At 43.9% G+C, this 18,018-nt stretch overlaps 1 protein-coding gene across 1 annotated transcript in view; it reads left to right on the top strand.

The window, feature by feature from the left end:
- Positions 1-11,884: 11,884 nt before the first annotated feature.
- Positions 11,885-18,018, top strand: part of LOC119398540 (juvenile hormone acid O-methyltransferase) — a 44,624-nt gene continuing 38,490 nt past the window's right edge. Inside the window, exon 1 of the mRNA XM_037665382.2 lies at positions 11,885-12,424. Coding sequence (XP_037521310.2) covers positions 11,885-12,424 — 540 coding nt within the window. The remainder of the gene's footprint in view (positions 12,425-18,018) is intronic.

Raw genomic sequence — 18,018 nt, 5'->3', positions numbered from 1 at the left:
TGTTGTTCTGTTTCTGAAGATTTTTTTAGTTCCCACTTGTGCACAAAAAACGTGTGTGATTCAGCAGCAACTCACCCTACCGAAATTCTGATCCTTATCGGTATCGCGCATGGTAATCGGGCCGGTAGCTTTATACGGTACTTTTAATGAAAAATATGTTTACCATATGTACTGTTAACTGTTAAGTGGTCTGTGAAACTGGAGTATTTGAATGGGTACGCATTCCCCGGTGAATACCCCACACATACCCGCCTGTAACGCAGCATGCTTCTCATAGGAAACATGGGGTGCCTTAGAAAATGTGTCTCCGTCAAAGCTTTTAGCGCACCTTCTTCGGGCCCATTTGGCAGTTCAAACAGGGGCTGGAAACTCCCTATACCTCCCATGGTACGCGCTGTCGCATGCGGATACGCTGCGGCAGCGTCGCTTCCACCACTGGCGGCTGCCGGGATCTACTAGAAATAACTCCCCAACTAAACATTTCGTTCATGACGTCACTGCTGAGGTCAGCAAATAGAGGGAAAGGGTGCGAAACCGAGAGGAGGAGAGTTGGCGCGGAATCCCCCCTTTCCCACTTCACATGCAAGCAGAATGTTTTCGTACTATCTTGTAGGTCTGCTGGCCGCTCGGGCGACGCGGCCATTCGTTAATATTAGTTAACCATTTTTTTTTGTTCGTGCGTTGCGAAGTAGACAAACTAAAGCTGACCGATTTCTCATTAAGACAAAACTCGACCAACACAAGTAAAATTTATATTTATTTTATCACATGTTTCATACTAAAAACAGACATACACGTAGTGTGAAAGTGTCAATCTGCAAAAACAGGTTTAAATATCAACTGAATTATGCGCATAATGAGCAACCATTGAACCCAGAATATCCGAACCAATGCGAAAATTGTTATTATTCGCCAGCAGGCCACGTCGTACTTGACTCAATCACGTCTGTTATGACGGCGAACATATTTTTCTTGCAGAACTTAGTAACAAACAAGACAGAAGTACAAGGGAAGATGGGGGCTTGAAGAGATGAGCGATCGTTGCACAGGGAATGCCGCTGGAGACGTTTCGACAAGTTGACTTGTCTCCGTCAGGGCAGCAGCATTGTCTTGACGAAGAAAAGACCACTTGTCGAAACGTTGGCTCCTTCGACATTCCCTGTTAAACGATTTCTCAAAGATATCAGTGAGTCCATTACAGGTATTTCAGTGACAGTATTAGAAGTAGAGGCCCACGGAGTTTCAAACTGGCTACATGCATTTCCATGAACAGGAAGAAGCCTATAATTGCTTCACATCATTTGAACAACATGGCAAAAGTAAAAGATAAAAAAATCTGTGTCGCCGAGCCAACAAGCATTCAAGCCTTTTATAAACGTATTTTGCCGGCAACAGGTCGGCTGTCGTCATGTAGGCTGTAGGCAACAGGTAGGCTGCAGGTAGGCAACAGGTGGGCTGTCGACCGACATAAGCGACACTGCGCTTATGTCGGTCCAGTCAGGTTTGCAGAGAACTGGATTTACTCATGTACTTATGCAAAATGAATACTCTATCGTGTCTGTACGTGCCACGCAGTGTAATCGTGTTTGGATGCACGTATGATAAAGCCCGAGCTCTCAACGTGCAAGTGCCGTGCTCTGACGTCACTGCGCACCCTCTGTGGCGCCACGTTATCTGGACTTTCCTTCCTGGCGGGAATGCATAAAAGGCAGCGCTGAATAAGCTTTTCTGTTCTTTGTTGTGTTGAACTTGGCTCGCATGTGTCACGTACCGCCCCTGCACGAAACAAATACCATGGTCTAATAATGGACCCAAATTCTTATGTTCACCCGTTGTCACTAGGAAACCTGAAAAACTTTCGCGGAACTGGAAATCACTGAGTTAACACACAACAGAGCCGCGCAAAACATGTGATGCCCGGATTTAGCCATCTTCGTCTAATACTCGGTTGGCCTCCTCGACGTGGCTCCCAGCGGCTTCCGCTCGCTGCACGCCCCGTCAAATGTCTTATCTTTCCCGTATTCATGCTTGGTACGTCAACCGAGCGAGATAACCGAGCGTGATTCAACTTCTGATATCGCTGAGCGAGTGGCCAGGGTGAGCAGAGGCAAGCGCTACGAACACAAGTCAACGAGTTCCCGCTCTTCACCCGACTTAATTAAGCATTCGCAAAATAAGATTTAACAAAATAAATAAACTAAATAAAAGTTCTTTACAGTTCAATAAAATTTCTTTATTTGTAAAAGCTGGTGAAATGGAATAAATGCGAACATCCACATCAACCTCACTTCGTTCAACCAATCTGAGGATTCCCGGCAACCGCTACGAGCGCGCACGTTCCTTGAAACCGAAACTGGCGCTCAATTTGCGACGCCTGGTTCAAACTCGTAGGCCGTAGCGGGATCCTTGTCCGGTTCTATACACCAATGGCGCAAATGATCCGAATGGGCATATCGTACAAGCACTCCCCAAAAGACTAAATAGCTGCATGCCGATTTGACTTTCAACACTTTCGCCGCAGCCAATTTACCGTCTTTCACGGCATTAATCCCACAAGCACGCAGTAACTTACACCAAAAGAACGAAAAACTTTCGCGGACGTTTTCACTTTCTCTGCTTGGTCGTTCCTGCTTGCTTTGTTCGTGTGTTTTCGTGCGCTGTAATGTTCAGTATGACATACCAACACGCCCAAAACGCCACGTTAATAACCACTAGACCACCGTGGCGGGAGAATGAATCTGTGTTTTTGGCTTATACACCCTGCACCCTGCGGTTTTTGCACGTTTACATTCTTCTCTCACTGAAAAGAAAATAATAAGGTGTTGCGCTAATTGCGTATAAAAGGGGAGGCGGGGCTCCCCTTTTAGAGTCAACTTTTGAACTGCTGCGCCGATTTTTATGAAAATTTCACAGATGGCTTATCTACTTGCTATTAGAACATATGCCAAATTTCGGCACCTTAGTGGGAATACAAAAAAGTCATATTTGTTACAACGATCAAGCGTTTATGCTAAATTAGGACAACTATCGTTTCATAAATAACAGAAATGTACTCGCTCTTTATCATTACATGCATTCTAGATGGTTTGTAGTGGAGGATAAGGCCAGCACGTATTTTTTATGATGCAAAAGTGTCATCACTCTAAAGGCGAACATCACTTTTTTTCCTTGTCACGGCATGTCAGACATCTCACACTTTTTTTTTAGTTTTAGAAAGTACTTAGGGAGCAGAAAAGTACGTTATTTTGTTTCTGGCAAACTTTCAGTCTAGAAACAACCTTGTAAGTGGCTATTGGCAAGCAGTTTAGAAACAATTGTTCTGCTAACCGGTTCGTCCTCTCCAAAAAGGCAAACTGAGAAAAATGAGCTCAAAGATTTCACAACGTGCTATCTCCTTTGATGGTCAAAAAAGTTAATCAGGGTCACCTGCTACATAAGTGGGGCATTCCTCGTCAACACGACGCTATTCTTTGACAATCGCGTCCAATCGTTTTCAATATTCCGCAGCTTTCGAACTTTGAATGTTGCTCACAACACGTGTCGATCACAAAACGGACCACCCGCCGATCGGAGAAAGAACAGATAAGCCGAATATCACACAAACACAGCACGAATAACTCGGAATCGGCGCGAAAGCAGCAGCGGATGGTTACACGATATGTTTCCGCTAATTCGAGCTTCGGTTCCGGTTTACCAGCGACACTGGTGTGACCGCGGCGAAAAGGATTTTTTAAAATTTATTTGTTTGTCACGTGGTGCACCCTCGCCAGATCTTTCGTGACTAAAAGGCCTGAAAAACAAACGTTCTAACGCGAGCATTCACACCGAGTTCGGATTCTTGCCCGCTTTGCAGCCGTGCCTTGAAAAGGGTGTTTCAGAGACGCTTTCGACAGCAAATGAGTGCCGCCGTCTCGTGAAAAGCATTCGTTTTATTCTTTTCTGCTACATAGATAACAACCAAATTTAGTGAGCATGTTCTTTTGTGAAGCAGCAATCCGAAACAGCTCAAACTTGAAAAGGGCCGTTTTTTTCGAAAATCGATTTTTTTTTTCTCCCCGCGTCACCCCATAAGTGCACCGCCCTCGTGAGAGAGCGTTGCGAAGTGTAAAACAGTAACCTCTAAACCGAAATTACTCTTTATATATTTATAGAAAATTTGCTGCTGTAATGCAAACTTATCTTTTTTAACGCCATACAAATCGCCAACTTTTCGTTCGATGATTCAAAGTATCAAAAAGATAATCTTTTACGACGGCGTAAACCAGAGAGCATACGAAGATAACCTCGACATTTAGTTGAGAGTATGAATTGTATAAATAGGTGTATATAGGTGTGGATTTAAGACAAACTACACAGAAATTGAAAAAAAAAATTACCGGCACAGTCATAGTAAAACCACAGTCCCTCAATACTTGAGGGACTATGCTAAAACGTAACTTCGCGTTGTCTCTGTAGCGGATCTCTGCACATAATATCTTGCTTACAAGTGGTACGTATTTCCGCGAGATCGGGGCAGCTTATATCATTTTGCCTAGGTAGTTCACATGGTCATTTCAGAGCACTCCTTCTTGTTCAGATAAGGCAATAATATTGCACGTAAGATAGTTAGGCTATAAAGAGCTTCCTTGCATTACACTTGTTCGTTCTGCGCAGGCTAGGGGTGCTATGCAGGATGGCCCGAGCTTCTCTGGCACACGAGTTTGCTCCGAGCTCGCACTACGGCGGTCATGGTAGGAAGACAGTGAGGAGCGCGCGATCGAGCCGTGAGATATAGCATAGGCGGCACCCAGCGGCGAGCGGACGAAACCCTGCAGTGTGGATGGCTCCTTGCGTCGTCTGCTAGCCACACCGTGTTCGCATGTGTGCGTAACCGTCATGCACGTCCTCAGATTACAGCTTATTCCTTTGTGCTAGAACAGTATCAAATGCTTGTACGTATGCCTACACGATATACATAAGCATCTCGCCTTACAAGACTTGCATGCACTCTAATAATGAGTACATGCACGTGTCGGTATGGCGCTAGGTCTATACGCCAAAATCATTTCATTGTGGGTACCACTTTCTCGTTCAAGCGCATCACATAGTGCATTTGGCGTCGTCCTAACCGAAAAAAAGTACTTAATGCCGAGGTGTGAATGCACAACTTTAGCGACACGTACCATCTCGTAATATGTTGGTGATTTGCTAATGCTTGTGATACCGCAAAGCATGAACTAGCGTCTGCAAAGGATGGTTAGCGGTAAAAAAGACCTCAAGCCACGCATTTTTACAGTAGTACACGTATTCACGCAAACAGAAAATAGAGTGCACAAAGTTCCACTTCATCTAATTACGCAGAAATACAGGATCTCTTTCTTTGTAGCCGCTAGAGCAAGCAAATACTTCATTGGCTCAGTCACGCAACACTGTTTATATTGTGGTACAGGCTGAACACAAGTTAAACAAGTGCAAATAAAGCAAGAAAAAACATCGAGCACAGTGCAAAACACGAATGTGGCCGAAGGCCAGTACCCCACTGATTGGCAGATTGCACTTCTCTCACACGTAGTAGGTACGTTAGGACAATTTCGTGCATTGATGTGGCAATGGAGGGCGTATACATCCCCATTAGGCAGTAGTCAACGCGGTTTTGTATACGGTCGGCGGCTCGTATACAAATGTACGCCGCTGCGTACATTTGCATACGAGCCGCCGACCGCCTATCCACACAAACGTGGGGACGGTGCTGCCACCTAGAGCCCGATCTCGCGGCGAATATCAGCGTTGAAAAAAAACGGCTACAAGAACGAACATGGCGTCACAAGCGCATGTGCGGCATTTCCGGCGATTTTCAAAGGAACACCGCGTGCGAACGCGTCAACGCGGCCACTCAGTCAACATTCCAACAGTGCAGCGACGCCAGCGTGATTTTCGTGCTATTTTTTTGCCACCTGAATATCGCGCCACCCACATGCGTGTTCGCGGGCGTTTGTCATCCTTCGAGCAAGTTCTTTCGTTCCACCTGCAGCGTGGAAATTTCCACTCTCGAAGGCAACAAGGGCGCGCACGCAGCACTGTCGTGCAGCTCGTTTCGCTTCTCGGGAATATTGTGGATACAATAAATAGACAGGTTACTGCAACTTACATTACACGTCTGAAAATTTTTCCGCAGTAACGAATCGGTAGGAACAATGACTCCACCAACATGTAAATAGTAACATATCTCGCCGCAGATGCCAAGAGGAGTGCTTGCTTCATGGCTGTGAGTGGTACGTTGGAGCGCGGTGAAACTGAATGCGAGACATCGTAGCCACGTGATGATATAACATTTATTTATTCGTGCTTGTGTGCGTGGTCTGTGCGAATATGTTCATAGATGAATCGCGCCGCTCGCTGGCGTTGTTGCGTGAGCACTGCTCCTCGGCAAGAGCAAACGCGGTGGGCGGACTTGATCTTCGTCGCGGGCGTCTGTCGATCAAACTTATTGACGCGCGAAGTCGGGTACAAACTCGTCGATCCTGAAAAGGCCCCAGTTCAACTCGCGGCCGTCAAAGTGTCGGTGTGCTTGTCAAGAGGTTCATGCGGTGGACGCTACGCAGCAGCTTCTTCGCATATTAAATAATTTGGTCAGCTTGCTCTACTTGTGCAAGGCTGGGGCCATCGGAGGAGCTTGTGATCACCTAGCTTCTTTCAGCTTTTTACGTGGCTCGTCCACTCAGTCTGCTTCGGAGTGAAGAGAACGTCAGTTCGGACTCAATTTTGATGGTATTAATCAGCTAGGTCCTAATTAAACTGATATAGAATAGTTCTGTCTTAATTGGTCGTGTTTTAATCAACGACATTAATTACACACGTTTAATTGACAATGTTCTAATTAGTATGAAGTTAATTAGCATAATCGTAATTAGCACGAACCTAGGAAGCGTGTTCTTAGTGAGTAAGGTCCTAATTAGCTCGGTCCTAGCTCTACGCGGCTTCGTTAGCATGGTCTTAGCATGACATGGCTTAATTAGCTTGAATATATTATAACCTGTCCTAAATAGATACATAGACGACCCAGCCGATCACCTAATCAGCCGGGTTCACGTGCTCTGGGAGCGAATAGACGATAAGGGGGCGAAGAGGGCGCGCGCCGTACCGAGCAACGTGCTAGAATGTACAGGCCGAACATGATGACTATACACGTGGCCCCGGCGGTTATCTCCGGCCGAGGTGTTGTAAGCCACTCGCCAGGAGCTAATCTCAGAGGCCACGGTGCTGATCATTCTAAACGATACTTAGTGCGAACATTAAACGCCTGAAAAGGAATTTAGACAGCCCGTCGTGCCTCTAAAAGTAACGTTAGTAAAGGTTTCTGACATTTTTCTTGCATGGGTGCACTTCTGCACTCAAATGGCGACAAAATGAAAGAAGATGCCTCTGGTTTGAAGAGAATACCCAGCATTGTTGGCCGCCCTTGACGTGACACCGCGTTTCATCATAACCAATGAAACGCAGCGCTCTCAGGGATGGATTTGACCTTTTCGTACAGTTAGCTCGTTCAAAAGGGGGTGTCGCCAGAGCTCGGAAAGTTTCTGATTTTCGCCAAACTCGGGCCATGCTGCATGGCACCCCAGGTGGTTGTACAAGACACTCGCCAAAATTTTGAGTAGCAGCTGCCTCAAGAACGCTTGTCCCTTTCTGCCCTTCTTTTTATGACCTCATGGTGAACAAACGCTGCTAGATTTTACAGACAAATAATGTCTACGTTGGATTCTGCCACTGAGTTCCCAGAACAGGCTTGATGAAAAAAAAAATTACAGCATATCCACGGGTGAATGATGAAGAGCTTGGACGAAGCCCCTGAAGCAATCATGTGTACACCGTGAAATGTTCAGTGGTTTCTCCCAGCAGTAATCAAAGCGATACGCCGCTTTGACTATTTTTCCTTTCTGCATTTTTCCTTCTTTATATTTGCCTATTTTTTTTAAATTTTAATATACTTTTTATTTAGTTTTATTATTTTTATTTTTCATTGTTTTATTTTTTCATTTCTTTTATTATTTTTCTTCTGGGTGCATGCTATGAGCGTCCCCTTTACAACGGGGCGTTGACATGTCTGCCACCAGGCTCGAAGAAAAAAAAGAAAAAAAAACTTCCTTGTTTCATGTTGGCCTAATCTTTATCTACATTGATTAAATCTATGTTATTATACAAAAAAATATAAATTCGCGGTCCATCTCTCTGCCTCCTAAGGTAGAATGACATTATTTTTCCCCATTGTTGATTTTTGTTCTTTATCTCTACTTTTCTGCCACCAATACTCTAACCGTCTCTTACTTATTTCTGTCGCGGACGTGTCCAGCTTTCCATTGTTGTCCCTAAAACCCAAGGCTTCATGTAGATTCGCGCCGACACGTCTACCTGGGTGAATATCGCCACATTCAACCTGCGCATGTTCCATCGTTTCCTTTGTTCCCCCACAGCATGTACATTGTTCTTCTTCGTTACTGAATATCGCTTTATAACTACGCGTTCTAAGGCAGCCCGACCTTGCTTCAAGCAGTAAAGCGCTTCCCCTTGAATTATCGTAAAATTTTTCCCTCCTTATTTCGTTTTTTCCCTTTCGGTAGTTACTCAGAGCCGGCTTCTTTTCTATCGCTGCCATGCAATAGGTCCTCTCCGCCTCTCTGGCCTTCCGCTTAATGCTCCTTGTATCTCTATGGGACAGCGCCATCTCGTATATCGTCACCCAACTGCAGTTTGCATGCATCTCTATGGGACAGCGCCATCTAATATACTGTTCGGGAGATACTGCCGCGGTTACGCCTGACATGGGACAAGGTTAGACAAAGAGGAGCTACGCCCCTAATAATAATTTATTCAAAAATATTTATTAAAAAAATATTATTTGCCGAATTTCAGTATCGTAGCAATTAGCGTACTGCCAGCGTTACCTATTATTCTCTACGTGACGAGCTAATGCTGGCTAATGGTTGACTTCCTTTGCCTAAAGTTGGCTTTTCCCAGCTATCTGCTGCGAATCTAGCAGAAGTTTTTTTCCATTTCGCTTGAATTTAAAGTTGTAGTTTTGTAAATATTTGCGCCAAAAGGGAAGTCCAAAGTAGCCATGGAGTCAAGCTTAAATTTTTGTCGCGATGTCGTGTCGTAAAGTAGAACATTTGGCACAAGGTATAAGAATGGCAACCCTTGTTTCAACAAAAATGTGGTTCTGACACATTGTCTAGATCGAACATTTCTACCTTTGGAACAAAGAGCCGCTGTTTATTGGATGTTAATGTCTAAACCTTTTACGCCTGTCAGTGAAATTTATCTTTGCCTGTTCCATAAATATGAGTTATATAAGAATGACTCGAGCTTCTTTCAGCTTAATATTTTGCCGTAGCCTATGACCATGGGGTTAAAATACCGTCGAGAATATTTCAGCGTAGGTCGTCCTGTCATTTTATTAAACATAATAAAAAATATAGGTTGCGGGGTCTTGTGACACCGCCTACATGTGTCGTAGGTGCGGGGTTTATTGGTGGAACTTATTGGATGGTGCTGTTTTCTTTTGTTACTATTTCACCACTTTGTAAGGGACATTTCGCCTTCGCGAGATAAGTAATACTTGGCCCTGGAGAGTGATGATGGTGCGTTAAGTAGCTGACGTTTGTTATCTGTCTAACAATAGTAAACGCAAACCAACTAGTCCATCCAATAATCTGTACCACAAAATAATTTATACCGTGACGCAGAGACTACCAGTGAAATGCGAAGCCAGGAACACTTAACAAAAATAGTCGCTGTAGAGGAAAACTTATTGAAATGCAGTTAGAAACCATTAATCATAACTGCATCCTCCCGAATGAGATCAAAGTTTGCTAACGTTGTTTTCCAGCTATGACGTGTAATTTATTGCCTTTTGCGTTTCATCCGTGGAACCACCTGCTATCCCGTTTCAACATCATGTTTCCGAGAGCACATGCAAATGCGCCAGAGAAAAAACTATTGCTGGTCACAACAGGCGCAGCGTTACGCAGGCTAACAGAAATAAAAAAAAGGCATTCTACGATAGGAAGTACTCACTGCTCTCTAGCAGCTTCTGCCTACGTATTGCATAGAAACAATAAATGAGGAGCGCACCGTTTCTGCGCCACAATAGAAAAACGTTGCCAGCTGGTGTCGTGTAGATACACTGCGGTGCAGCATTCAAGACTGAACATAGTCTGTGGCGTCATTCACCAGAATATTATACAAGAAATAATCTTCTAAGCAAGGTAATGAATGTTCTTTTCAGTTCACTTTCTTATTTCTTTGTTCCACTTAAACTGATTTTATTACCGGACTCTCGTTTTTTTTACTGTACTGTGAAAAATTCCAACTAGATCGTTCAATCTCCTTAGCCACAGTTACCATTCAACCCATTTTTTTTTTTCAACTATGCATGCACGTAATTCACACGGCTCGATTCTTGCTGTAAATGCACGCTTTAAAGCCTCGTATTAACGATATATGCTTAAGAAAAGGGAAAATCTGGGCGTGTTTATACGAATGCATCATAGAGCAGCTAGCGCAGAAAATACGTAGACACAAGCCAGGAACATAAACTCGAGACGAGCGCAAACTTCAAACTAAACTTTATTCTTAGAATCCACGCCTATTTATCAACCAGAAAAGATCAAAACACCACGTCGTCACCCAAGAAAGCACATCTTATTCCACAATGAATGTGGGATCCTGGCTTGTGTCTGTTTTTTCTGCGCTACCTGCTCTACGATACATAAAGATATAGACTTGCGGCTATGCAGTTGTGCAGCTAATATCAGGCAGGAAAATTTTACAGCGCGGAAAAAACACGAACGGACGAAGGGATGCGACACGGACTAGCGCTGATCGCTAGTCCATGCTAGTTTGTGCCTCCCCCTTCGTCCGTTTGTGTTTTTGCGCGCTGTAAAATTTTATTTCGGGATGAATTACCAACTTGGCGAAACGCTCACGTTAACAGTACTATTTAAAGCCCTAATTTTATTGATGAAATAACTTTTTTTATAATTGACGAAATATTTTATATAAACGATTCCTCCGGACATGATGCTGATCGATCTAATTTGATTAAATGTGTAGCTTGATTCTTTACAGACCCCATGAATCACGATTGTTAGCCTGAGAGTAGCCACAGTCTATCACTTCGCCATTAATAGAATTCGTCAAGTGTGTCTTAGAATAAGCGTATTTTTATCACACGAAGGCAGAAATTATGAGAAAGATAATCGTCATTCTAGTAAAGTGCACATCAAGTTTACAAACGACTGGCCAACATTGTAGAGGATTACCATTTCATAATGATAACGTTGCTTCAACACTTGGTTACCTTTTGTGTTACTAATGTCACTGTAATTTCTGCAGATACTCAGGAAGCAAACATTACTTAGTTCTCAATTGTACAGAAAAGCAATAGATATAACGAAGTACACAAGTTCTTGATTCACTTTTTCATTGATTTGGAGGTATATTATTCGCTTACCGTTGTGCCAAAATACAAGTGCTATCTGTCCGTTTCATTACAACCTCTAATTTATTTTCTGCATCAGAACAGCGTGTATACAGGCTGAAAGAAATCAATATTCTCTCTTTTTTATTCCTTCCCACGACAAAGGTACCCATGTTTCTGCAACATTATAGTACCGCAGCTGTAGCGGGGAGAAGCGGTACAGATGCGCATTTTACCCGCAGCACTTCGGAGATTCTAATTTATTCCTTTTCTTGTTGCTTGCTAAATATGCAAAACTACGCAGCCTTTCACATGGGATAGGGCATAAATACTTCTGTGGCACGAAAAGTGTGCCAGTCGACATGTTTACGTTGACAAAATGGTAAGTTACTGAACAGCCTCATTCATTCCAGGAGTAGACTTGAAGGAATGACTCGTTCAGACCAGAGCAAAGACAGTTCCGAAGATACCAATGATCCCGGTTTCTACGCGAGGAACAACGGGGACCAGCGTATTTTGAACCTCAAGGCGTTGGACATGGTAGAGAAGGACTTGGATCACATGTACGACAGAAACTTGCAATTCTTGGACCTCGGCTGTGGCACGGGAGATTTCACGCGCCGGTGCCTCCTACCGAGATGCCCACCTTCCGCAAGAATCGTCGCTGTCGACTCCTCCGAGGAGATGCTGACGTACGCTCGCCAAATGTTCGCACATCCTCGCATCGAGTACGACCGTCTGGACATCAGTGGCGACGTCGCCGATTTTGTCGCCAAGTACAGCACCTTCAATCGTATCTACTCCTTCTTCTGTCTCAACTGGGTTCGAAACCAGGAAGAAGCAATGAAAAACGTGTCCAGTCTCCTATCGTCAGGTGGAGAGTGTGTTCTCGTCTTCCCGGCCTGGTCTCGTTCAAGGATGCCTTGGATGAAGCTTGCACGTCTCGATCGTTGGCGCAAGTATAAAGAAGTGAGCTTCCTGCTACGTACCGAAACTTTTATATAGACTGCATTTTTACACGCAGTATTTAATGCCATCGTACACATTGTCCTAGTGTCACAATTTCAGCGCTTATGTGCGTATGTGTGAATGACAATATATAAACATCTGTTGCTCATGTTAGCCAAGTCAATCTAGGAAGCATTCACTGAGTTTCAAGGTCTTTTGCTGATTTCCGGGGTAATATACTTAGGTCTCCACTCTTGAAAAACATGCATGCCTGAGGTTTGTAAACTGCATATAGAGTTCATGCGCTCATCTAAACACCCTACTTTGCTGACGCTGTATGTCTATGCCTGACGCAAAAAGCATCATCAATAAATTTGTCTGTTTATTACCTGGTGCTATGGTTATGACAAAATTGTTTAAAAAGCAGAGAGGGTCCCTTTTGTCTTCCCCTAAGAACGACTCGAAGGCGAAAGCCGTCTTCTTTTTCTTTCCAGTCGATGTATTGTTCCTACCCCGCCCCCTTCTGAAAGCTTTCTGCACCTAACGTGGTTTTGCACTGCCTCCAGGATGAGAGGCATTGCAAGAACTTGTTTTTGGGCGAGTTGGTGCCTTAGTTTGCTGAACATATCGTAAGTGGCGCGTAAGTGGGCAAAAGCAGAGATCAGACAGCAAGGGAATTACTAGAGGCGTATCATATTAGAAGTAAAGGGTCCGCTTGTGTCAGTGACACATCCATTGTTCTCTTTCAGTCTGAGTTGTCCTTCTTTAATGAACTGCTCACGTGATGTCATGTTTGGGGTAACTCTCCCACTCCACTGCGCATGTGTGGAAGTTTACCTATTTGTCAGCCTGCGCTGGCAATAAACAGTTGGTAGTTTGGCGCTCTTCTGTCTCTTTCCTCCGGCCCTTTTTCATGTTCCTAGCTTCGCGCCACTTACGATATGTTCAGCAAACTAAGGCATTGCAAGTTTCGTGCGCCTCACAAGGTTTTGCGCAGCCTCCGTGATCGGCCTGCTTTTGACCAAGCGTCGATGTCATGCGATAATGGTATCATGTGAGGTGACGTGGTGTGACGTCACCATGACGTTACACCACGGTTATTCGTTAATACCTCTCTTGAATATTTCAATATTCGTATCGACATGTTTAGCGTGGTGTACGTTAACCCCCAAATGTAGATATTTAACACACATTTTTATGCAGCGGTGGCGCAACAGGGGAGCATTCGTATACGCAACTAAATAACGTGTGATTTTGACATATTTTTATGCCGCGCTGCGCAATGTACAAAAAGACGAGATTTCATAACAGATAAACACGTCTCTGCTAGCTGGCCTGTTCCTACACTCCATTTCTGATATTTTCATAGTCTTGAAGGTCTAGTGTTTTCTATGTTAAAAAAAAGACCATTAAGAAGAGTACTCACAATACCGCATCTCAGTTGTAATCACGCCCTGAAACTGAATGACATCCTCACCTTAGGTAGCAAGCTTGCGACAATTTGCCAAATAATGAGTTCTTCCTTTTGAGGTGAGGCGGGAAGCAAAACAGGCAATATTTTAAGCAATAGATGAAAAACATATTTTATAATTCACTAATGCCCGATGAAATGAAGAGTGCGCAATAATGTCTTCAGTGACAGCAGTAGCCCCCGTACACACACGCGTTTGAATTTTAAAATAAATTTTTCGTGTAACCCCTTGCCCTCACGGTTTCACTACTTCATTGAACTTAGAGAATAACAAAAATACGGAACTTTTGACAGAACTAACCTAGGATACCCAGAATAACGGCTATGAAGGAGAGAAGGTAATTTTGAGGACTCGTTTCTATGTTTGACACAACCATAGTGACAAGAGGCAGAAAACGAAGCCAAGAGAAGATATAGTTGACGTTAATTATACTGCTTTAAGTGCATTGTAGTAATTGTAACATATATGTGAGCAATGTAAAGCAGACGAAAAGAAAACTTTCCGCCGGCGGGGACCAAACCTGCAATGTAGGACAGCCACAGTAAACACATAAAAGTAAAAAAAAAATCACAGCATATCCACGGAGTGAATGATGATGAGTGGGCGAAGCTGCGGAGGTTCATCGGTAAACCGTGAATCTTCCGTGAATTCTGCCCAGTACATCATCACCGACGTGAGATCGGACGCGTTTATACTAAAGGTTCGATGAGTTATGACGACTTGCAGCTCACTTTAATTTTACATGTACGCTGTGAATTTTCATTGTTTAGAAAACCATTGCTTTAGAAAACACCTGGCGTCTTTCGTTAAGCAGCTGGCGTCTTTTCGTTTTGCTTTAGAAACATCTGGCGTTCTTTCGTTTTGCTTTTACAAAATATCTGACGTCTTTCGTTGGTTTATTTCATCAATCAACGGCGTTTAGAACAAAATTTTTATTGTTTAATCACGCACAGGAGAAATCTCACCAGGCACTACCTTGGAGGTAAACAATGGCTGCTAATTGGAATGAGAGACAGAAGGAGTCGGCTTTTAGCTAACACTTACACTTCTACTTCTACTAACGTTTCCTACTGGAACATTCCAATGGCTGCTAATGGGGAATGAGAGACTAAAGACGTCGGCTTTTAGTTAACGCGCACGCTGCGAATTTTTATTGTTCAACAACGCACAGGAAAAATCTCCCACCGGCACCACCTTGGAGGTCAAAGCGTAAGACTGGTTACGCACTACGACTACTACGACTACGATTACGACTACGAGGGACGAACGGGTGCCGCCTTAAGGAGCTTCGCCCCTGATAGAGCTACCACAGGTTGCCATACGCAAATATCAATATATTCAGGCACTACCAAAGGATATGTTCCCACTCTACACCTGCCAACCTCATTGAAAAATTTCTGAAATGTTGTCAGCCATCTTTCAGCGGAGCTATATTTAATGGTATGTCTTTCGTGCAGTCAGTTTTCACGCAATCTGAAGTAAGCGTGCTTCCCAATTATTGCGCCACAATACACTGTGAGTAATGTGCAAATATTCGGCGCATGGGCGCCGCAGATCATAAGCTAACGACCGCTGAGTGAGCTCTCCGCTACTATTTTGCTCTAATTGGCATATCATTAAACAGGGCCATTATTCACCCTTCAGAAAGCAGCGTTGTTTAATCCCAGTGCGCAGCACACTGGTTTTTCGCCCTTAATGTACATTTCAAATATTTAAACGCACAAACTTCGTCTTTATTCCAGTCAAGCGAATGTTCGCCAGATTTTCCTCCACAGCAGAGCAAACACATCTGTAGAAGGCGCCCTTGATCGAAGTAAACCTTTGTGCTCGCCCACAATAAAGTCGATTGTGTACAACACTGACTCCCGTAGAAGGAAATGAATTCCTTGAAAATTACTTGCATTGCTGCCCACCTAAAGGTCTTCACCTGTATCTGGCGCAAAAAAAAAAAAGGAAGAATAGGGTTCGTCAGTACGAAGATCTTTTTTTCTATTGGACCTGTTTCTTGAAAGGTAAAGAATGACCATTCTGTCATTTGTAGGACAAAGTTGCGAAGCAAGTCTATAGGCATTTCTCAGAAAGAGCGCTCTTTGCAGTTGCAAAAAATTGGTCCTGGTCTTGCAACGCTGTGTTGCGCCTTAAATGTGTGGTCGGCATTTTACTTTTAACAGCGGATCTTCTAAAAGGGACTGTCTACCGTCCTTTATCGCTTTTTTGTTTTGTATCTCAATAGGAAGCGTACCGTCTGAAGTGTCTAACCTTGCTGCGGTTTCTCTGGAAAGTGAGCGGAAGTTTTTAAAACAGAATTTTTCTATCTGCATTCGGTATTCTTCTATTGGTGTGAGGACGCCCACATCACTTCCATTGGTGTGATGACGCGATGGTGATTGTAGTGACGGTGAAAGTCGAAAACTGGAACCACATGCAGTTTTTGCAGGTTTCATGAAGTTTTGTCTAATATTACAACATATATAGTGGTCATTTAAAGCATGCAAACTGTCAAATAAAGTATTGCTACCACAGTCTCTCCAGCTTTGTTTAGTCAGCCAGAAAAACCACCGCAGTCGAGTGGTAAAGATGGTCTGTTCCAGCAATACTGGTACGCCGGCATTGTGAAACAAATTGTAGTGGTTCCACTCCTGCCAAATGTGATATTGAAGTGAACATAAGACGCGCTTCACAGAAGAACAGAAGGTCCCTGCTGTCGTTCAGCTATGTTTAGGCGTTCAGTGTTGCATACGCGATATTACAGCCAGCACGGGCGCCTTGGCGATGCGGAATGTGATGGCAAAATCTTCTTCAATGTAGAACCTCCATAAATTCTGGTATGCACTTTACGCATGAGCACTCACGCAACGTTAGTGGATTAGGTTTGACTCACAGGCATGGTTCCAAAATTCTCTGAAGTCAGTCGCGCTGCTCTTCGGCGAAAATGTTTGTTTTTTATGAGCAGTACCGGGCGTCGTGCTCGCGTGGCTCGCATCTCTCCGCCGTAGGCAGGCAGGCAAACGCGTCGCCAGCAGCGCCACCGGGCGCCTCTTTGAAGGCGCGAGAAAACAAGCAAGAATTACTCTCTGGCGCAAAGTGAAGCTGCCAAAAGTGCATGAAATACAATTTTAAGTTATACAGATTTGCTTTCAACAAAACAAGTCTACCTTCGAGACTTTTTTGTCCACACCAATAGATCGAACCATATCGGCCTTGGGTGACGCTAGCGGTCGTACTTTCACGACCTTCAGAACCAAAATAAAAATGGAATTCATTTTTATTGGGCGAAATCATGCTCGTTACCGCCGATGTGAGAATCTTCTCATTTTCACCACAGTAAAAAAAGTGTTCTGAGTGGTAGACAGTCTCTTTAAGCTCGAAGAATATCCGTTAGTCGCGGACAAAAATTATTTCCATCATGAACCATCACGCGCCCTCACCGTCCTCTTCTTCCTCTTGGAAGAAGTCCTCTTCTTTTGATCATCTGCTTCGGTACCAGAACACGTGCGCCTGTTGTCTGGCGTGGAATGCAGTAACCCTGATGGGCGACAGAACGAGTACAGAGAGAGATAGAAGGAAAGAGAAACAAAGATATACACGGGAAAAGAAAGAGAGGGAAGGAAACGAAGAAAGCCAGAGATTAAGCACGGAGAAACTCCATTAGTCAGGAATTAATATTATCATTATCGTGAACCTTCACGCGCTCCGCGTCCTCTTCTTCCACTTGGTCTTCATCTTCTGTTTCGCTCTCAGAACAAGTGCGCCGATTTGAGCGGCGTAGGATGCAATAACTCTGATGGGCGAATGAACGGCTGCAGAGAGAGAGAATGAGAGAGAGAGACAAAAAGAAAGAAATAGAAGAAAAAGATAATTAAAACGGCAAGCTGGGCGAGTTGGTAATCAAACCTAGTTTTGCGTTATGGGCAGCGCTACCCGGACAGATGACTAAAAGCAACGGACACACACGAGCGCTGACTGACAACTGGTCTTATTTCTTTCACAGATGTGGTTAATAAGAACAATAAATGATCCCATGGCGCGTGCATGTCGGGACTTGGTGTCATTTGATTACAAAATTCACAAATTGCACTTCTTTATTATGCAAAGCGATAGGAGTCTGGCTGACGCACGCACTTTGATTCTCATGCATGCGAT

Source organism: Rhipicephalus sanguineus, chromosome 7 (genome assembly GCF_013339695.2).
Source record: "Rhipicephalus sanguineus isolate Rsan-2018 chromosome 7, BIME_Rsan_1.4, whole genome shotgun sequence".
Taxonomy (NCBI): domain Eukaryota; kingdom Metazoa; phylum Arthropoda; class Arachnida; order Ixodida; family Ixodidae; genus Rhipicephalus; species Rhipicephalus sanguineus.
Note: the sequence above shows the minus strand (reverse complement) of the source record. Positions and strands in the feature narration are given on the sequence as shown.